This window comes from Salmo trutta, chromosome 3 (assembly GCF_901001165.1).
Source record: "Salmo trutta chromosome 3, fSalTru1.1, whole genome shotgun sequence".
NCBI classification, from domain to species: Eukaryota; Metazoa; Chordata; class Actinopteri; order Salmoniformes; family Salmonidae; genus Salmo; species Salmo trutta.
Window position 1 is genome coordinate 50,209,513 of NC_042959.1, and position 22,440 is coordinate 50,231,952.

Below are 22,440 nucleotides of genomic sequence, written 5' to 3' on the forward strand. Positions count from 1 at the left end.
CAGCTAGCTAACATAGCATCCCTCTCTGTTTGAGCCAGGTGTTTGAGTAGGCTAAGCTAGCTAGCTGCATTCAGCTAGCTAAGTGAAAGTGAAGCTAGTTCTCTCTCTCTCTCTCTCTCTCTCTCTCTCTCTGTCTTGCTTCTCTTTAATATTTGAATAAATAAATGTTTTCAAAACTGTTAAACTATTCTCTCTCTCTTTGAGTCAACTATTCACCACATGTTATGCACTGCTGTGCTAGCTAGCTGTATCTTATGCTCTCAGTACTAGATTCATTAACTGATCTTTTGATTGGGTGGACAACATGTCAGTTCATGCTGCAAGAGCTCTGATAGGTTGGAGGATGTCCTCCGGAAGTTGTCCTAATTACTGTGTAAGTCCATGGACGGGGGTGAGAACCAAGAGCCTCCTCGGTTTTGCATTGACATCAATGTACCTAGAGGAGGACGGAAGCTAGCTGTCCTCTAGCTACACCATGGTGCACTACAGAGTGCTGCTGAGGCTACTGTAGAACTTCATTGTGTCTTTTAATGAATTATTTGGTGCCGTGAATATATTTAGTGAAGTTTTTTCTAAAAATGCTAACTTTTTAAATGTTCCACTATTTTAATTTGATGAAATTTACTGAGGAGGATGGTCCTCCCCTTCCTCATCTGAGGAGCCTCCACTGACATGAATGTATGTGTAGTATGCATTTATATGTGTATAAGCATTTGAAGGTTTTATATTATTTCTGTTCCCCTTTATTTAAAATGTATTTTTTTACTGATGACATTAAAATATCTTTCTGCATCATACTACTGGAAATATTTGAAGTGATGTCATGCCCCCCTTGAAAATGTTTCACAAAATGGGATACACAAACTTGCATAATACACTCTGATTGTCTGTGTAGCTTTTGATTTTTGTGGATATGTGATTTCGTAATACTTTGAAGGGTTCTTCCAGTAAGTCATCAAAATGATGTAAAACAGGAAGTTGAGTTTCAGGCATATTTACAGTGGACTCCAAAAGTGTGTCTGTAACTTTCTTACTCATCCTTATTCATGATTCATTCAGCACTATCCGTAATCATGGTAGCATCCACATTAATGTAGAAGTGTTGAGAAACATATTCCATTCTCATTTACAATAAAAGTTAATCCAAAATGACACAATACTTAATTTACCATTCATTTCTATTGGGCACAAAATAATTTGAAACACAATCAAAACCAACAGCAAATGCATCCGACAAGTTTGTAGAGTCACAATCTTGATGTAATCATTGCGTGCTAGGAATATGGGACCAAATACTAAACTTTTGACTACACATACTGTATAAGTGAATTAGTCCCAATACTTTTGGTCCCCTAGAATTGGGGGGACAATGTACATAAAGTGCTGGAATTTCTAAACGGTTCACCCCGATATGAATGAAAATACCCTAAAACTAAAGATGACAGTCTGCACTTTAACCTCATAGTCATTATATCATTTCAAATCCAACCCCCCCCCCCCCCCCCCCCCCCACAAACAAATACAAATGTCACTGTCCCAATACCTTTCGAGTTCACTGTATATCAAAATGAATATATTTGTTATTTTACCACTTGCTTTACCCTACCTAATGATTGCCTCTGAATATCTAAAGTAAAGATACAGTGCCTTCAGAAAGTATTCATACACCTTGACTTATTCCACATTTTGTTGTTACAGCCTGAATTTGAAATTTCCCACCACCAATCACAGTGACAATTATGATACACAAGAAGGACAACTAAAGAAATATTTTCACCACATTTGCCAGTATGAGTGGGTATTCTGTTGCGGGATTTTCCACTGCAGTTAGTCTACAGAATGAAAGAATGACTGTGGTGGTGAGAGTTCAATGGTACGGTAGCGAGGGAGGAGCTGTAACGTGCTGCTTTTAATAGACGTGAATCACTTTTCTTCCTCATGCAGTGTTTTCTCCCTCCTCTTCTCTTTCTCTCTTAATCAAGAGTACCGATAACAGTCTCCATCTATTAACCAATAGAGCAGACAGGCTGGTTCCTCAAAGCCCTAAGACCATCCAGCTTCTATCGCAGGACAGTGTTACTACGGACACCCTGTTTGGAGAGCTCTGGTGATTGATATCAGCGGTGTCTATCTAATAATAATTTGCCGTTAACTGCGCTGGATGTTTAGATTATGCTGTAAACAGCGTGGCTGGCTGTAGTCGATAGGAGGTCGGAGCTACAGAGGGAGGAATAAAGTAAAGAAGATCCAGACTCAATTGTCAGACCTGGCAGGATATCCACGGTGGAATAATGTAAGCTTTTCTATTTCAATTTCTATTTTGGCTACTTCAAAAAGTATCTACAATAAATTCAAGTCAAGTTAGTTTTTTCGTCATAAACACATGATATATTGTAAGCCTACATGGAGTACAAAGTGAATGAAATGCTTACTTGCAGGTTCACCTCTCGACAATGCAACATCAATAGAAAAAATAAGTAAGTGAATACAAAGAGTAGTACAAATAAAAAAAATGTAATTTAGCAAAAATATAATACAGAAGGAACTCAAACAAATTCAAGTCGGAATTTTACAAGACTGGGAAATTGTGCAATAGATACGCAATGTCAATAATAAATAGACATCGTGCAATAAAAATAAATAGTATTCCAGTAGCAGCAGTCATGGAGTGTGTGTGTGTGTGTGTGTGTGTGTGTGTGTGTGTGTGTGTGTGTGTGTGTGTGTGTGTGTGTGTGTGTGTGGTATGTGTGCGTAGCCGTGGAAAGTAGTTTGGGGGTGAGGGTGCTGAGATTTTTAAATATTTTGTAAAAATCTTAACATTTTTTTATTCAGATTTTCAGGGGGCACCCTCAGCACCCCTACCTCCCATGACTATGTACATTACCATTCAAAAGTTTGGACACACTTACTCATTCAAGGGTTTAACTTTATTTTTTATATTTTCTACATTGTAGAATAATAGTGAAGACATCAAAAATATGAAATAACACATATGGAATCATGTAGTGAACAAAAAACAAATTATTTCAGACTCTTCAAAGTAGCCACCATTTGCCTTGATGACAGCTTTGCACACTCTTGGCATTCTCTCAACCAGCTTCATGAGGTAGTCACCTGGAATGCATTTCAATTAACAGGTGTGTCTTGTTAAAAGTGTATTTGTTGAATTTCTTTCCTTCTTAATGTGTTGGAGTCAATCAGTTGTGTTGTGACAAGGTAGTGTTGGTATACAGAAGATAGCCCTATTTGGTAAAAGAACAAGTCCATATTATGTCAAGAACAGCTCAAATAAGCAAAGGGAAATAACAGTCCTTCATTACATTAAGATATGAAGGTCAGTCAATGCGAAAAATGTCAAGAACTTTGAAAGTTTCTTGAAGTACAGTCGCAAAAACCATCAAGCACTATGATTAAACTGGCTCTCATGAGGACCGCCACAGGAAAGGAAGACCAAGAGTTACCTCTGCTGCAGAGGATAAGTTCATTACAGTTACCAGCCTCAGAAATTGCAACCCAAATAAAAGCTTCACAGAGTTCAAATAACAGACACATCTCAACATCAACTTTTCAGAGGAGACTGTGTGAATCAGGCCTTCATGGTCTAATTGCTGCAAAGACACCACTACTAAAGGACACCAATAATAAGAAGAGACTTGCTTGGGCAAAAAAACACGAGCAATGGACATTAGACCGGTGGAAATCTGCCTTTGGTCTGATGAGTCCAAATTTGAGATTTTTGGTTTCAACTGCCGTGTCTTTGTGAGATGCAGAGTAGGTGAACGGATGATCTCCGCATGTATGGTTACCACTGTGAAGCATGGAGGAGGAGGTGTTATGGTGTGGGGGTGCTTTGCTGGTGACACTGTCAGTGATTTATTTAGAATTCAAGGCACACTTAACCAGCATGGCTACCACATCATTCTGCACCGATAAGCCATCCCATCTGGTTTGCGCTTAGTGGGACTACCATTTGTTTTCAACAGGACAATGATCCTTAACACACCTCCAGGCTGTGTAAGGGCTAGTTGACCAATGAAGGAGAGTGATGGAGTGCTGCATCAGATGACCTGACCTTCACAATCACCCTACCTCAACCCAATTGAGATGGTTTGGGATGAGTTGGACCGCAGAGTGAAGGAAAAGCAGCCCACAAGTGCTCAGCATACATGGGAACTCCTTCAAGACTGCTGGAAAAGCCTTTCAGGTGACTACCTCATGAAGCTGGTTGAGAGAATGCCAAGAGTGTGCCAAGCTGTCATTAAGGCAAAGGGTGGCTACTTTGAAGGATCTCAAATATTAAATATATTTTGATTTGTTTAACACTTTTTTGCTTACTACATGATTCCATATGTGTTATTTCATAGTTTTGATGTCTTCACTATTAATCTACAATGTATTAAATAGTAAAAATATAGAAAAACCCTTGAATGGTACTGTATGTGTGCGCGTTTGAGCTTATGTGTAAGCATTTGTGAGTGTGTAAGCATGTGTGGTAAGGTGCAGAGAATCAGTGTAAGAGACTGTTGGTGTTCTAGCGGTCATCCCAGTCACAGTGGAACGGAATACTGTAGCTATCTATGGTAGAAAAAGTACAAAACAATGTGAAGAGTAGGTAAAGAGGTCAGTGAGTTGTTTGACTTGCTGGCAATCCTCCACTGTCATCATATCTGCCAGTAAAAGTTTGAGTGAGGAATTTCCCACACGTACAGTATACTAGCTAGTCATTGGTCAATACAAGGAGGTAATGTTGGTTTAATTGTCTCCAACGCTCATGATTATTATACTGTCCGTTATTTGATGCTGTAAGTACATGGAAGGTAAGATAATACAATTCAGTTCAGTGCAGACACGCTATGATAACTCTCTCGAATACTTGACTCGAGTAGCGACAGCCTCACGGCACAAGGCTGGTGAACAAGACTATAGTAAGGGCTACTTGGTTGTGGTAGAATGAGTTCTAGCTCTTTCTTAATTGTGAGTGTTGTGTTCATGACTTCCCTTTGATGATGTCAGAGATTGCTTAATCCATTGTTGACCTATTGGAGATGTTTAAGAACAGGAAATGAAAACACTGTTGTACTAACAAGGATAAAGAATGGTAGCAGCTAAGACCATGCATTAGCCCTTTGTGGACGTAAGCGCCAATATATTTACGTGCCGTTCTGTGTTTGCGCGTATAAGAAGTACAGGCGTCCATCCAATGATAAGACAATATTATAGCGACGACACAGTAAGCAATAATGTTGTGTTGAGACTGTTTGTATACAGAACCATGTGCCAGACACACACATCCTGAGTCATCACATTAAACAAAACCCAGATGCTCATCAACTCTAAAGGTACACAGTCAGTTCCCAACAGACACTGACCATATTGCCTTTCCGAGTGTTTGGTTTTATTGCAGTTATTTTGCATGAAATTCACATTAATCTGAACTCTATTTCATCTGCTAGTATTGTACTGTGATTATTGAGCACACGGATGTTGTTTCAATTACACCCTCCACTTGACATACTTAAAAGGGGTGAGTAGTGAGTAAGAAACGGCATAAACAGTATTGTGGCGTGTGGTAATCTCTTTCTATCCTCTCTTGCCATCAGAGTCTTGGAGCCCATGAAGAGACGATGAGTTGGTTTTATTGTCAGGGACAGGAAAACCACGCTGTCTAACCGGGTTTGTTCCAGGCTGTTGACCCAATAAGCAGCCTTCACCTCTGAAGCCTCAGACTGTCTGACAGATCAAGCCCATTACACTGCACGTTTTCATCCCCCCCAGACTGCACTGAGATGATGTGACAGATCTTGCTCCCTGTGCCTTCCAGTGACTGTACCCACCGCCGAGGCCATCATGCAGGAGTACCACACTGCGCTGTGTCTGTCCGTCTACCTTGTCACCTTTTTGATGGGCCTCCCGGCCAACGCTGTGGCCTTCTACACATTCAGCAAGAAGGTAAGGCAAAAACCCACACCCATCGACATCCTGCTCCTCAACCTGACCATCTCAGACCTCCTCTTCCTCCTCTTCCTGCCCTTCAAGATGCAGGAAGTCACGGACAATATGACCTGGAGCCTACCCTACATCCTCTGTCCTTTATCTGGCTTCTTCTTCTACATGACCATCTACGTCAGCACCTTTTTCCTGACAGCGGTCAGTGTGGAGCGCTACCTGGGCGTGGCCTTCCCCATCCAGCACTCGCTGAAGCGCCGGCCCCTGTATGCCGTGGTGGCCAGTGTATTTATCTGGATCTTCTCCGTCCTCCACCTAAGCATCGTCGTCATCATGTCCTACTACAACCCACCGCAAGACTCCCTCAGTTCCACAACCAACTCTTCCAACATCTACGAATTCTCCAACGTCTCCATTAGTGACGGCGACAACGTCGTGTCTTCCAGGAATGTGTGCTATGAGGATTTCAGCGAGAAGCAACTGGCGATCCTCCTGCCTGTGCGTCTGGAGCTCTGCCTGGTTCTATTCTGTGTACCTTTCCTCATCTGCAGCTTCTGCTACATCAACTTCATCCGCATCCTCTCCGGCCTGCCCCACATTGGGCGTCGCAGACGCCTCCGTGCTATCGGCCTGGCTCTGGGGACACTGCTGGTGTTTGCCTTCTGCTTCGGCCCCTACAACGTCTCCCACATTGTGGGCTTTATAACCAGGAAGAACCCCGACTGGAGGGACATGACCTTGCTCTGCAGCACCTTCAACGCCTGCCTGGACCCCTTCATCTTCTACTTCTCCTCCTCGGCCGTCAGAGGGACCCTAGGGAGTATGCTGCAGGGGGCCAGAATCAAGCTGGCCAAGTGTCACATCCACTGGTCCCCTTGGAAGGGAATGAGTGAGCCTCAGATAGATAAGGGACCCAAACAAGCAGAGATGAATGCTATCTGAAGCTAATTGAATAGGGCCTGTATTAACTGAAATGAGATGTTGTGCTCCCCATGCCTAGAGGCAGGATATGAGTGCTCTGATGTTTATGTTTTTTTTTACATGTGAGACGGGAGAGACTTTCATTTACTGTATATGCGTCTCTGTTTGATCATTGGCGGGCAAACTTCCTACTTAGATTAGAGACAGGATATGGGAGATACGGAGCCTGCCTTCCTCCTGAGAGACACAAAACAAGGGCTCACAATAGGGAGTTACTGCCTTGCTGCAGTTAGCTGGAATCAAGTGCAGTCATTGCCAATTATGTATTATAAGTACACACCTACTGTGACAGTGCATTAAATAAGTTTGAGAGTACATTTGTTGTATTGGGTTGCCTGACAAGATTGGAAAACAGAACAGAAAATTAACATTGATTAGCAGGTAAAGTGTTTATTTCAACATTGTTGAAAATTGTATTTCACAAGGTTGAAGCCCATTTACACAACTAGGAGCAGTTATGGTGATGTCAACTGTAGAGAACAACAGCTCTAACATCTGAGAGACACATCAGAACAACATCTCTCAGCACTGAGAGGTAAGCATCTCAAACAAGTGTCACAGAAGTATCGCATATGGTTGAAAAGGAACGATGATACAGTATGCACTGTGTGCTAGCTATTCAATTGAATTTGAGCACTGAGCAGAGTTGGTGTGTGTATCTCTCTGTGTGTGTGTGTGTGTGTGTGTGTGTGTGTGTGTGTGTGTGTGTGTGTGTGTGTGTGTGTGTGTGTGTGTGTGTGTGTGTGTGTGTGTGTGTGTGTGTTTGTTTGTGCATGCATGAGCACACATGCGTAAGTGAGGGATTTTGTGTGTACTTGTGATTCATTGTGTCCATAGATTACTATTATTGGCTTTGTGAAATGAATGTGGACTCACTGTCCCATTTTTGTATACACCTCTAACATGTGGGACCTTCATTGTTTGATTCTGGGACCAAATAAAGATATTTATGTTGAAATAAAAGCATGTTCATTTCGTGAATTACAGGAACAAAAATACTACAATAGTTGAACAGCATTGAATTAGTTACACAATTACAAGCAAAACGTTTGGCAATGGCATACTTGAACATAATCAGGTTGTTGTGGAACACTGGTTCTTGCTACTGTTTTGGAGTCATAACATGTATAACATGGTGACCATCCCTTCAGACATACTTCCCAATACAGTGTAACTCGTGATAATTGATGAGCCTCTCAAATATTTACACAGAGACTATAGTCCCTGATAAGGTATCATGGGTGGTGCATGTATACTATACAGCCAGCTGCTGTACAGTACCTGTAACACGTGCCAGGAAAGCCCACGCCACCAACATAAACCCATAGATTCAATACTTCCACACCAGGATGCGCCTTGACTTTATTTAATCCGGTTATTCAGGGATTACGCTCCAACAGAGGTTGAGTTGATTATTGCATATATCTATTTGACAGCCACACCATCCACGAGACATTCATTTTGACACTAGAGTACAATGTGACCAATAAAACCATTCAGTAGCACTTGACACGATTGCAAAATGGCTTCCGTTCAACACGCGACATAGACCTAACGTTTCACATAGCATCACTGTTGTATCATGATTTGGGGATGTTACAGAATGTGTGAGCTGGGTAGAATATACATCAAGGAGGACAAGTGAGAGAGTGTAGAGCTAGTTTTTAAAACAGTGCTGAGGCATGTGCTTACAGTATAGACAAAACTACTGGTCCCCCCAAAAAAGTCCCTCAGTAAAAACCCAGCATACTCTCTGACATAAAACGTGTGCCATTTGATCAGGAAATGTATCATGCAGTAAAGATCTGTATAGATTCTGTTGTGGGTAGCCTATCAATTACAGAAAATCAGATGCTCTTGGACTTTTTCTCACAATGTTGGATAGCTAAACAGATAGAGCTGTAAAACAGAATGTGTGTATGCATGCTTGTGTGTGTGTGCGTGTACTTACCGTACATAGGACACAAGAGGTATTTCTTTTTCAAACAAACTTGTCAGTGCTGCGGAGAAAAAGACGATATCTAAAACAACCCAATTGACTGATGCTCAAGACATGGACCACACAATTATTTACATGACTCCATTTCCCATGATCCTGGTGAGATCTTGTGAGTGCCACCGTACAGTACTTACCTGCAATGGAAAACACCACAGTCACTCCACAGAGGACACAGATCTTAAGGATATTCAAGCATCCAATCACCTCATTGGGGGCTGCGTCTGTGAGCGTGGACAAAAAGGCAATGCACACTTAACCTAGGGTTAAGTTATACAGTTATGAACCTCACACAATGATGACAGACCTGAGGGTGAATTCAATTTACAGTTGTTGAAGGCCCATGATTGACTGAATCTGTGTGTAGTGGAAGCTCTGTGTGTAGTGGAAGCACAGATGTATAAAATTTGATAAGGAAAACCTTGATTTCACTCAGGTATGCCATGCAAGCTGTTGGCTGAGACTAGATATTTCAGCCATATGAGAACTAGTCTAGTGAAATATACAGTAGTGTTAACTAAAGCTCACCCCAGGAGAAGGAGGCAGACAGGGGTGAGTCCAGTGCAGGGTGATCCTGCACACTACAGGTGTAGGAGATCCCAGCATCCACAGATCCCCGCAGGGGGAGGGACAGCACACTGATTACGTGCACTTCCTTTCTGGAGCTGTCCGTCACCTGTAAACACTCTCCCATCCAATTAGGAGTTGAGATCTTTGGAATCAGGCTGTGCGATTGGTTGATGTAAGCAGGATGAAGGGTGCAGTTGCTGCCAACAAAGTGGTAGGTGGATCCCACTAGTGACATAGAGGAGAACCCACTGGTCCGTCTGGGGGTCCGAGGACACAGAGGAGAACCCACTGGTCCATCTGGGGGTCCAAGGACACAGAGGAGAACCCACTAGTCCGTCTGGGGGTCCGAGGGGACCTGGAGGAGGAGTTGGGGCACAGAGGGGGGTGCTAGTAGGGGCAGGAGGAGATGCAATACCATCTATCTCATGACATTTACATTTTAGTCATTTAGCAGACACTCTTATCCAGAGTGATTTACAGGAGAAATTAGGATTAAGTGCTTTGCTCAAGGGCACAACAGCAGATTTATTTTGTTGGCTCGGGGATTCAAACCGGCAACCTTTCGGTTACTGGCCCATTGCTCTTAACCACTAGGCTACCTGCTGCTCATTAGAAATATGTCAGATTGTTGACGTTTAACCATAGTAGTTATACTGTATATCATATTTCACTATTCTGACATATTCTATTCAGGCCATGTTGGTAATACAGTTGTGGCAAAATGACACACTCATGGTTCCGTAAATGGTGCAGGACTTTGTAACGGGCACCCCACTGGAGAAACGCTGCAAGGAACCTTCTCTTTCGCATGAGGGGTTTGCACATAATCATTCCACGATCCCTCTTTGCCTTGTTCTGTGGTGAGTTTCAATTCCCTGCAAAGATCAATAGAATCCACAATGCATTGTGCCGGGGTGATTATATCTGGATCTGTCATGAAACCACTCAGGCAAAAAGATGAACTGAAAGGAAAGTTCCATGTGGCTAGAATTTTTATAGATTTGAGCTTGGTTAGGCTTCTTTATGGTGATGCATAGCCCACTGGTTTAAATTGAATTGCCTCCCTGCTAACCGTTTGGGTTCAAACAAATTCTCAAAGGATACAAATGAGAGACAATTACAACAATCCCAACAACAACAACAATACCAACAAAGACAGAAACAATTATGAGAAACTCTAATGAGTTACAATAAGACATTCCAAGAATAAAGGCGGATGTGTTAATTTCTTATCAGAGCTAGTTTTTAGCCTGGCCCCATATTTTCTTTTAATGCTTAATCCTATGGTCGTTATCATGCCAAGCAATGGCCACATGAGTTGTCAAGAGGGCACAAACAGATTTGGGACCAGGCTAATTTGTTTTTGTCTTACCCAGGACAATGAGCTTTGTGCCATCCCCTCTCTCTCACCTTTAACCTCTCCGCTGTTACCATCCTTAACGGGGCTGAGTGAGGACGCAGCCTGTGAATGCTTCTTCATCAAGGTAACAAAACAAAACAAAAACAGCAAGACCTTCAGTTCAAAGGCATTTGCCCCAAAGCTTGCCCACGATGTTGAGGTGTATTTGGACATGATCACAGTATTTTATTAAATTCAAAATGAGTGAGTTGGAGTGACTTTCTCCCTGAGTAATGAGATTTAGTCCTCTTATCTTCACAAACAAACAACTCATGACTCTATACACTTCTGAAAGTAATTAGATCATTAGTGTTGTCAACAGGAGTCTTGTTATTGCAAGAATTGAAGTCAAAACAGAAAGGCAGAATTTATGCAATTAGGTAAATGTATATGTATGCTTAGGGATATTGTATAACAAGTATTAATTATGACACTGAATATGCTGAAAAATCCTAAACATAAAACATATATTTATTTGTGAGAATATTGGTATCCTAGTATGATTGAAAGACACTAACCTGGTATTGGGCCTGCTATCAACAGAAGCACACAGGTCCAGGATATTTGTCATGCTTTTTGTTTCTCATTCCAAACTCCAGTGGTGAAAGGACTGCTCGAACAGTGACTTTGAACGTCAAGCTTCCCTCCAAAGACAACGAGATGTCGGCTTGTTTTTTTTGCTTCATTATGTTCCAATGTTCCATTAATAGGCCGTGCTCCAAAACAAGACAAATCTCAGTGCCTGTTACATCAAAGACGACACAAGTCTATGTCTTACAGACAAATAGGCCTCGCTCTTGATGTTGCACAAACCGCAATGCAACAGTAAGCAAAATGCATTCTACAGTAACAAACAAAGCAAAACCATCAGTCTATTTCCCAATGATAAGGTGCTCATTGGACAGAATGTCAGCTAGCTAATTACTTGAACAACAAAGTGGTTAATGTGTGAAGAATACAATGTCAATGTATCTAATTTAAAATTAATTTGTTTACTTTGAAACGTACTAGCAAACCATCATTTAAAGCTGAAATTAGTTTCAAGTACAAAAAGTTTGGTTTATTTTTATTCTGAACGTTTTTGTAGAAGAATATGTAGAAGAGCAGTTTTTGTATGGTTCACACATGTTCTGATGAATAAGAGAATAGTGCAGTATGTCATACTACATGTATAGGCTACTTTAGAATATGAGTGGTGTGACTCATCGTCGTCAGTCCAATGTTTAGGTAAAGCATTTAAAAAACGACGCTCCGAGTTACTTTGACTCCGCTGTCCACCTAGAATTACCACAGCTTTGACCTCACCCAAAAGCTGATCCCCAAACCCGTACCACTCACAGCCAGAAGCAGTTTGACTGAAATGGAAACAAACAACCTAACCCTCGTATAGCCCTTTCACTGGATTAAATATGTTCTACACTGTCATAAACAACAGAAGTAGGGACTGACCTACTCTGTGCACCTCAACAGAAACATTAGCATAACATTTGGCAACTGTTTGTGACATGTATTAGTGAACTGCAGTTTCCATCCATCTCTCAGTGATCTTTACTCTCTTTGAAAGTGTGTAAATAATTTACAGCAATCTAATGGAACTATAAGGTCATATTGATTATGTACTAAGGTATTAGATTTTCAGCTGTCTGTTTTCCTCTGCATTTAGATATCCTCTTGATTTACTCCTATTCAAAAAGACAATGTACAACTTGGCATCAAGCATCAGGTGAAAAGTTTAAACAACGACAACAATCAACCACTTCACACAGAGTTCTGTTAAAAACAACATTATTTTAATTTTTTTTTTCTCCCTCTGATATATATATTTTTTTAAAACTCCACTTCTATAGATTTGGAGAAAAAAATTGTCCACTCACATAGAAATGACAAAAACAGAGACAGAACGGAGATCAAATGAACCAAAAGAGTCGTCATAATCAACATCGCTTCACTGCACAGAAATATGTCAAGATGTAAGACGATGCTGTTTGTGTTCCTTTGTTTTTTGTTCAGTATGTTATATCGATGCAATCTTGAAACGTCAACACAGACAGAAATAATAATGTTGAGGTCTAGGGGTAGATTGAAACCAACATGCCTGCCATGTGAAGGTCAGATAATCCACATACACACACGGACACACACACACACTCACAAATCAATAACACAGATTTACCAGGGTGGGAACCTGGCATACAGAGAGGTGGCAAGGCAGCAGGCAGCGGGATTGGCATAGGGGGGGCACAGGTGCCAGGTTTTCTCCACAGAGAGGGAAAGGAGATGGAGGAGGGAGGAGGAAGTGGGCCAGAGGGGCAACGAGAGAGAGAGATGGGCATGACATCTCCATAAGATGTCCGCAAACACTAACCAAGCATTCTAGAGTAGACTCATCCACTGGATAGCATTGGACACCTAAGACACCCTAATATTTGTTATTAGTTCTCGCGCTGATAAAAATGACATTTGTCTTTGTGCATTGTTATTACCTGATTGTCATAGTTTTTCAGAAGTTTCAAAATTGCTCTGGTGAAACAACACTGTCATGACAACCCAATCGTATATTGTGTCATGAATTCAAATCTATGCATCTCACATTAATAGGACAGTTTCAGACAGTTTGAGACTTAATCACACCGTACAGGTCCTCTCCCATTTTATCCTGTGAACAAACGCCAGAACATCACTTGATGCTGTCATTCGACAAGAAAGAAATATAGTTCCACTGTCAGTTTTCACCACGGCAACCAATATTTACCCAGTTGATTGACAGGCCAAATGGCAGGTTTGTGCTGGTGACTCACAAAGGCCAAGTAATGGGGCACTCAGCATTGGAGATGTTAGCCAGGCTTCTAATTTTATTTGTATTTTTTTTTTAACCTTGGCAAGTCAGTTAAGAACAAATTCTTATTTTCAATGACAGCCTAGGAACAGTGGGTTAACTGCCTTGTTCAGGCAGAACAACAGATTTTTACCTTGTCAGCTGAGGGATTCAGTCTTGCAACCTTTCGGGTTACTAGTCCAACACTCTAACCACTAGGCTACCTGCCGCCCCGTGACTAAAGAGGCTGGCTGGTGGGCGCCTCCATTGTTGCCTGGTAGTGTGCAGACTCTCTGTTATTCCAGCTGTGGATGGCCCAACACTGGTACACTGTTAATTATCCACTAGTTACATTCTTAGAGAGGAGAGGGTGATTGACAAGCAACCATCTGTAGTCCCGGCCTGTCTGTGTGGATGGAGGTGGGAGTGAGGGACTGCTGCTCTTGCCTCTGTGGCTCGCAAGTATTACTTTAACCCACTATCCACACAAACAAAATACTGTCAATGTTTTACATGAATAATAATATATCCTAATTAGAATTCAGAATAGAAATGATAAACTAACAAGATATCCACCTATCTACATAAATGTATCTATCTTTTTGTTCAATCTGTCCTGTCTTTGCGTATCTATCAATTCAACTACTACCGACTTAATATAGTACCTAGCTACCTCATTCAACTTCCAAGCTTATCCCTCAGTGAGTCAAGGCAAATATCACTTCCTCTGCTTAGCAACCTGTAGTCAGCATGTTTATCCAATAATGACCTGTTTTCATCATGGTGCTAACCTCAGTCCAGCATGCTGTGTATCGATGCACTCATTAGTACAGCTAATGGAAATCTACTGGAGCTTAAATACACTCGCAACGTTGACTCTGCTCATAAGAACTCAACGGGCCTTTAGAATAGCTGGTGAACAATAGATCGTTAGGATAACACATTGCTATCTAGCTAGTGGGCTATGGTGTGAAGGACAAAAGCTGGAGAGACCTGGCTGGTACTAAGGAAATCATTTATATATCAATGAGTCTGTCCCTCAATAAGACAATACTTCTTATGTGTAACTGATACATAGTACCATAGTACCGTATTTCTGATAATTTATCACGTTAGTTGAATATTGACCAAATACTATCATGGCTACGGTTCTATTCCCCTTTATCTCACCTCGTTCTATTGTACATCCTATTGTTCTAGACTCTACTCCTACTAAAGAGTCGGCTGTGTTTGTCAGACATAAGCCTCCAGATACACAGTATCGATAGGCACTGACATTTCCAAAATGAACGTTTGGTATCAATCATTTAATTGAGTACAGTAATAAAATATAATGTACTATAAGGTGCCATTATACAGACAATTTATAGACATCTCATTACCAGAAAGAACAAAATGAACAAAATGCGCCTTGACTAGCTACTCTTTCAACTGACATGAAAAGAAAACGAAATGACTCATTCTTCAGTGTACGTTCTCTAAACACATAGTTACCTTAGTTGACAATATAGCTCGGCCAAATTGTTTCGGAGATGGGGAGAAAATCAATGTGCAATTAGGGATGTCTTGTATCAAGGCAGGATAAATTATGCTCTCTATTCTAAGGCCTTACTATAGACACTTGACAATTCAGTCTTTGGGCCCTTGGAAAGTGACCCTGGGGAGAAATTGCTCTATTTCATGCGATCCAGTCCAATGTATTGATTAACCATTGCATTTGGAACTGAAAGTGTGTTGAGGAAGTGTTCGATGTGGGAATATAGTGGTTTTAGTGATTCAGGATCTAACACAAAAAAACGAGTACATTCAAACGGTGACTGGGTGTATAGTTCTCTGGCTTCTACTGCTACTCTACCACTGTATTTTCATACACCACTAGACTTGTCATTCATAAATAAAAAAATACACCACCTAAATATGGTTCTAATTTTCTTCAAAACATTTCAATAATCTAATGTATAAATAAAGCAAGTGAGTTTATATTATGTACATCAACATAAGCCAAAAAGTGCTGCTTAGCAATGCTCGAGTGGTGCCCGTAGAACTGGAATCGCCCCCCAGTTGTTGGGAGTGATGGACTACATGTGAATGCATATCATTAAAGTGTAAAGCGCTCCTTGATAGGCTAGCAGATAGCATCATGAAATGCTGTCTGTACACAGACTGTGTTTGTGATCAATGCACTGCTAATGTTATTAATATTACATGGTATAATCATAAGCAACGCTGTGGTATGCCTTCCTTCAGGAGGGACGACGTAGCAGTCATTTTAGGAATGCTATCTGAGCTGCTATCCTATTAAGTGTCTTCCCTGTCTTTTCTCGTTCTCCCCCGTGGAGAGTTCACTGTCTGGTCAGAGTCATCCCATCTCCCTCTGCCTCAGAGCTTTGTCTGTACCAGTCTGGGCTTCTTCCCACTGTCCATCAAGGAAGTGTATTCGCTGCATCCTTCCTTTTCCCATTTCCAGTCCTCCGCACCACATAGAGTCTGATTAACTTTCACAGTTAACTCATGGAGACACTCAAACTCATTTGGGGTTATTACAAATGCCCACCATACATATTGCACACTCCATTGCATGAACTTAAAAGCATATCCCCCAGCCTTTCCCCCAGCCTAAAGCCCAAACACAAGATACAGCTTTTTGTTTTTCAAAATCCCCCCAAAACGAACATTTACATGCTTTTTTTCAAACCCACATTGAGAAACATGACAGTATGTTTTTGTTATTTTTTGTTATTTTCTTTTAGTTTTTTCTTCAAGGACAGAGTATGTACATACAGAAGTTTATTCCACTAATAAAATTGAGCTGGGTGCTGACATGAAACAGAGTATTTGAAAGAGAGAAGACAGACAGAAAGACAGCGTGAGTGAGAGAGGGGGATAGAAAACGACAAAGAAGGAAATACAGAATCACTGACCAAAACAACCTGCTCTTGTGCTTGAAAATCGATACCAATCAATATCCTGTGAGTCTGAGCAAAACAAGATGAACACAAGTGGGTCTGTCTGTTGCCCTTCAGACATACCAGTGACTGACTACATTGCATAGAGCAATGGGCATCAACAGAACACATCTCGCACTATATTCAGTGAGACAAACAGGTTTTCATTGACTAGCCTCCTGCTAAAGGGGACATTCACTCTTGCTAGGCTTCACATCTCTTCATATATTAGCACACTTCATACAATAGTATTACTAAAACAGTTCCATTCTTGAACAGATTGTTAGGTGCACCCTTAAATCCTTAAATATCATAGCACAGATGAACCAGATTGGATGCCTCTCCTATATTTGAGTTAGCGGGTATGTTGCTGGTTAAAATTAAACCAAACAAAAAAAGATGACAGCTATTCGCAGAATACTGAATACAGATGCTGCATATTCCTGTAAGGTCACAGGAATTGTGGGTAGTCAGCTAGTTGCTAATGTGAGCCAACCTCTCCATTCAGGTTGGCTCACTATGGGGGAGTTTGCATATAGACATAGACACAGCAGGACGGGACAGAGACAGCGGTTGGGTGGTTGGGGTGTCATCGAGCCTCATAGCGCACATCTCAGTGGTTGATCTGTGCAGGTAAAGTGGCTGGATAATTGAGCCCTGGGGGGGTTTCAATCAGGGCCCAGGTGTGGTGGTTTGTGAGGACGCGCCGCGTCTGCTTTACAGGGACGAGGGTGTCCTTGAGGAGGATGCTGTCAGGGCCAGGATTGAATGTGATTTATGGGGCCTGTCCATGGCTGGCGGGAAGGACACCGGGGGAAGCAGGGAGTGTAGGCCCTGTCGCTTATCCAGCCACAGGTAATGGCTAATTACATCTTTATCTCCTGGTGCGCCTGTCCTGCCATACAGGGGCTGACTGACTTACAGGGACACTGCTTTACATACATCGCTTGAAATAATTTATCTATGGAGCTGGTCTGTCTGGAGAGTGACACGCTATGGAAGCTGGTTGAATATGTGTAATATGTATTATACAGTTATTAGCATGAAAACAAAGGTTTTAATACATACACGTTTACAAACGATATTACATTTCATTGACTGCGGACTCTTTTGGATGAAAAGACTCCCTCGGGATCAACTTCGATGTGTTTTTAAAATCCTTGTCAAAAAGAGCACAACTTGAAAACCTTACAACTTCGTCTTTTGTCGCTGTCGTTCAGTTCAACGAGCGCGATTTCTCCGAGGGATTAAGTACAAAATATTTTTTTGCACACACGGCTCGTCATGAGCTCTGGAGTAGTATGTGTTCTTTTTTTTTTCTCTCACATGGAATTACTTTTCATATTTATTTAAATACTTATTAACATCATCAGTATTATTATCAACACCAAAAAAGTTATAGCAGTTTAACCTTGCAGAGTAAAACGGACACAGTGCAGGGGAGGAGGGGGGGGGGAGTGGGAGGGAGGTTTCACGACAGGAACATCTCTAACCGGTACATGCTATCAACAAGCGACAAGGAAGGAGGATGACTGGTCAACGCCTTCAAAGCAGGAGACACGATTGTTATTTCTACAGTCCCTTCCTGGTTATGAAAACTGTAATAGAGGCTGATGGGTAATGTCGTTTTGCTGGATATTTTATTATGATATTTTATTATGATCCACATTAGCCACTGCCAATGGGAGGGTTGGATGTGGATAGACTGCCTCTAGTAACGGCATGGCTTCTGTACTGCATTATATTTACACACGAGACAGAGCACAAACCACTTTAACGATGGGGGGGGGGGGGGGGGGGGGGACTTCTCACGTGCTTCGTCTTGGTTGAGATCCCAAAAGGATACACTAGAAGGGCACAGACTATATAGAACGCCCACCCTTCATGTGTGTTTTGACATCATTCGTAGCAGCCGCGTCATATACACTGCCACACAGTTAAAAACGGAATAAAACGGTACTTGTATGATCATAGGGTCAAATGTCACAGGGCCAACGGGCCAATGGACAGCTTTCAACAAGGTCACGTGACCCTCATCATAATGACTAATCATTGTTATTATAGAGTAGTTCCAACCATAAATAGGAGTGTTGTTACTCCTAGCTTCCAAATGTCTATGAGACCAACAGTAATGTAGATCAGTCATCATTTATTAGATTTATAATAGTATTATCCTGGTGTTAAATATCTGTTTTCATCATCATCATCACAATTATCATTCTTAATAAACACATTATAGACATCACCAATGTGACCCTCATTGGAAACAGGATGAAGAGACAGAGTGGTAATGGTGATGGTGGCAATATAGGTAGCAAGGGGGGAGGTAGTGGGGTGAGGAAGAGGGGGGGAGTTGGTGTGGGTGTGAGATGCGGTGCGTCAATGGCTCCTGGAATAATGCATATTATTTTTGTTTCACAGTGATGGGTTCGTAATTAAAGAAATTCCTTCTTCCTTCCGCAGGCGGGACGGGACTTCCGGGAAAAGCTCTTAGACCTTAATCAGGAGAGAGACAGAGAGGCAAAGCCAGAAGCCGACGCCCGCACTCACCCCCACGTTGACGGCCACGCCTCGCCCGTACACGGCTCCCGGCCCTGCGTCAAGGGGCCCGGGAGAGAAGGACAGGCACCGGAAGGAGAGAGGAAACCGAGGGAAGAGAGAGTGGAGAAGAATTCGTAAGGGAAAAAGGAAACAACCAGAGAAAACATAAGCTACAAGTAAAAAGAGGCAAAACATTTTTTACTTGTAGTCCAATGACAGGGACAGAGTGTAAAAATGTCCCCGAAGCTATCTGATATAAGTCAGAGTGGTTTGATTTTCAGTCTGTGTCCCATTCGTACAGACGGTTAAGACCCAGCTTGTTCTAATGATGAAAGGGGGAAGATTAGGTGAAAAGAGGAGAGGAGAGGGACAGATGATGGGAGAGATAAGCCACAGAGGCAGGCGGAATGGGGGGAATGGAGGAAGGCGGAGCAGAAGGATGTATGCGACTGACTGGCTGGGGGTGAGTCATTGGAGGGAGACTTGCCGAGGAAACAGCAGAACGAGGGTATGAAAGAGGAGAAAGGGAGGAGATGAAGGGGCTCAATTAAGACGGCAATGCCAGAGTGTGGAAGGCGGGAGAGAGGGAGGGAGGGATAGAGGGAGAGAGAGAACACAGTGTTGGAAATCGCTCATTGGGGAGGGCTAATGCGAGACGGGAGGAGCGAGAAGGAGAGAAACGACAACTTCCTGGGGTAGCAGAACAGGACAGAACAGGGAGAAATGGAGGAGAAAAGCTCTTTGGCGTAATGGGGCGGCGAATAAAGAGATGGAAAGATGGAAGGAGGGATTGGGGAAGGAGGGAGGGGGATGAGGAAATCCAACACCATGAGCAGGGAAAGGAAGAGAGATGGGGATGGGGCAATGCAGTGTGTGACTAGGTATGTGTTTGCATTGGTTTGCTTCTCTAAGTATGTGTGCATGCACATTTGACTACTTGTGTGACTGAGTGAAGTAGAATTATCTTAGACACATGTATGGACGTCTGTGTGTGTATGCCTCACAGGAGGCTGCTGAGGGGAGGACCGCTCATAATAATGTCCGGAATGGAGCGAATGGAATGGCATCAAACACATGCAAATCATGTGTTTGATGTACTTGAGGCCATTCCACTAAGTCTTGTCCAGTTATTACAACAAGCCCGTCCTCCCCAATTCAGGTGCCACCAACCTCCTGTGGTATGCATGCATGAGTGTGTGTTTGCATGTGGCTAGCTGTGTGTACGTATGCATGCTTAAGTATGTGTGTGTATTTGTGTGAATGCTTTAAGAGACTCACGGAAGAGCAGCATGCTGGCGTTGGAGGCTCCCAGCCTGTTGGAGGCAAAACAGGTGTAGTTGCCAAAGTGTTTGTCCGTCACGTTGGTGAAGAAAAGCAGTGAGCGCGTCTTCTCGTTCTTGATCCTCAGAGTATTATCGCTCTCTACCGGCCTGATACAGAGAGAGAGAGAGAGAAGGGAGAGAGGGAGCGAGTTGGGAGAGATAGAGAGAGAGGGCGAGACAGAGAGAGGGAGAGGGGGGAGGTAGATAGAGAAAGAGGGGTAGAGTGGGGTGGGGGGGAGCGACAGACGAAGAGAGAGAAATAACTTTGTTCATATCTGAAAGGATGTGTTAGCAATACAGGAAAAAAATCTACCTAAACTATTAAATCAAATCAAATGTTATTTGTCACATACGCCAAATACAAAGTGTAGACCTTACCGTGAAATGCTTACTTACAAGCCCCCTCCTCTCTGTCACTACCTCACCTGACAATTCTAATAGTCAAAATCTAACAGCAATTAAATCTACAATACTTTCTGGTCTGCCCTATTAGACTGAGTTCTCTCTCTCTCTCTCTCTCTCTTTTTTTTTCTCTCTCACTCTTTTTTTCTCTCTCACTCCCATGGTATTTTGTTTATTTTTTAAAGGATTGGGTAAGTCTTACCAATACAGAGCTGAGTTTTTACCATATTACTTTTTACCATATTACTCATTACAATCCAATCCTTTGCCATCGAGAGAGACAGAGAGAGAGAGAACATTAAATCACACCTCTTAGCAGGAAACTGTTACTATATTCTCCCCAGAGATCTCAGAAAAACATGCTCCCCCTCCACTCTGTCACTACCTTAACCTGACAATTCCAATAAAAAAATCTAATAGCACTTAAACCTACAATATTTCCTGGTGTGCCCCATTAGACTGTGTTCTCTCTCTCTCTCTCTCTCCCCACCCCCTCTCTCTCTATGTTCTGTGTTCTCTCTCTCTTGACAGCAAAGGATTGGATTGCAATGAGTAATATGGTAAAAGCTCAGCTTTTTGGTTACACTTACCCAATCCTTTCAAATATAAACAAAGTGCCATGGGAGAGAGAAAAAAAAAGCGAGACAGAAAAAGGGAGAGCGATAACAGTCTAATTGTCACGACTTCCTCCGAAGTGGGTGCCTCCCCTTGTTCTGGCGGCGTTCGGCGGTCATCGCCACCGGCTTTCTATCTACCACCGATCCGTAGTTTCTTTTTCCTTTTGTTATGTCTTGATTGTTCACACCTGGTTCCCATCTCGTTATGATTATTTTCCCTATTTAACCCTCTGGTTCTCATGATGTTTTGTGCGTTATTGTTTTCTTGTTCGTCGTGTTAGTTGTGCATTGTCAAGATTGTTTATCCCTGTGTGGATTTTGACTTATGAGTTTTCTAGAGTAAAGTACGTTATTTTACTCAGTTCGGTGTCCTGCGCTTGACTCTATCCTCACCTCCACTATACTGACACTGACACTGATGGGGCACAACAAGTATTGTAGATTTAAGTGCTGTTAAATTTTGACAATTAGAATTGTCAGATGAGGTAGTGACAGAGAGGAGGGGGAATGTGTTATTTGAGAGAGCGAGAGAGAGTGAAATACCTTTGTTTATATCTGAAAGGATGTGTTAGCAATAAAGGAAAAAAATCGACCTAACCTATCAAATGTTATTTGTCACATGCGCCAAATACAACCTTACCGTGAAATGCTTACTTACAAGCCCTTAACCAACAATGCAGTTTTAAGAAAATATTTACTAGGTAATTTGTACATGTAGGTAGGTGTAAAGTGACTATGCATAGATAATAAACAGCGAGTAGCAGCTGTGTGTGTGTGGGGGGGGGGGGGTCAATGCAAATAGTCCTGGTAGCTATTTGATTAGTTGTTTGGCAGTCTTATGGCTTGGGGGTAGAAGCTGTTAATGAGCCTTTTGGACCTAGACTTGGTGCTCCAGTACCACTTATT

General features: G+C 42.2%; 2 protein-coding genes and 1 long non-coding RNA gene across 6 annotated transcripts in view; 1 reads left to right on the plus strand and 2 right to left on the minus strand.

The window, feature by feature from the left end:
* Nucleotides 1-1,939: 1,939 nt before the first annotated feature.
* On the plus strand, nucleotides 1,940-7,890 carry LOC115177185 (free fatty acid receptor 2-like). 3 transcript variants are annotated; one of them, XM_029737766.1, is made up of 3 exons: nucleotides 1,940-2,293; nucleotides 5,601-5,949; nucleotides 6,037-7,890. In XM_029737766.1, exons 2-3 carry the CDS (start codon nucleotides 5,848-5,850, stop codon nucleotides 6,886-6,888), a joined length of 954 nt encoding a protein of 317 aa, XP_029593626.1. In that variant the 5' UTR covers nucleotides 1,940-2,293; nucleotides 5,601-5,847; the 3' UTR covers nucleotides 6,889-7,890. The 3 variants fall into 3 exon arrangements, with proteins under 3 accessions (XP_029593626.1, XP_029593617.1, XP_029593608.1); XM_029737757.1 differs by having other exon boundaries at nucleotides 5,601-5,673; nucleotides 5,822-7,890; XM_029737748.1 differs by having other exon boundaries at nucleotides 5,601-7,890.
* Nucleotides 7,891-8,277: 387 nt separating this feature from the next.
* Nucleotides 8,278-9,147, minus strand: LOC115177201 (uncharacterized). The gene is made up of 2 exons (XR_003872369.1): nucleotides 9,061-9,147; nucleotides 8,278-8,927 (listed from the first exon to the last, which is right to left on the minus strand). It is a non-coding gene; the product is annotated as an uncharacterized LOC115177201 (long non-coding RNA).
* A 9,634-nt stretch (nucleotides 9,148-18,781) lies between these two features.
* The window catches only part of LOC115177206 (igLON family member 5), a 152,261-nt gene continuing 148,602 nt past the window's right edge, over nucleotides 18,782-22,440 (minus strand). For both annotated transcript variants that reach the window (XM_029737794.1, XM_029737785.1), the window contains 2 exons: nucleotides 20,472-20,623; nucleotides 18,782-19,246 (listed from right to left, as the gene is read on the minus strand). In XM_029737794.1, coding sequence (XP_029593654.1) covers nucleotides 19,143-19,246; nucleotides 20,472-20,623 — 256 coding nt within the window. In that variant the 3' untranslated portion in view covers nucleotides 18,782-19,142. The remainder of the gene's footprint in view (nucleotides 19,247-20,471; nucleotides 20,624-22,440) is intronic.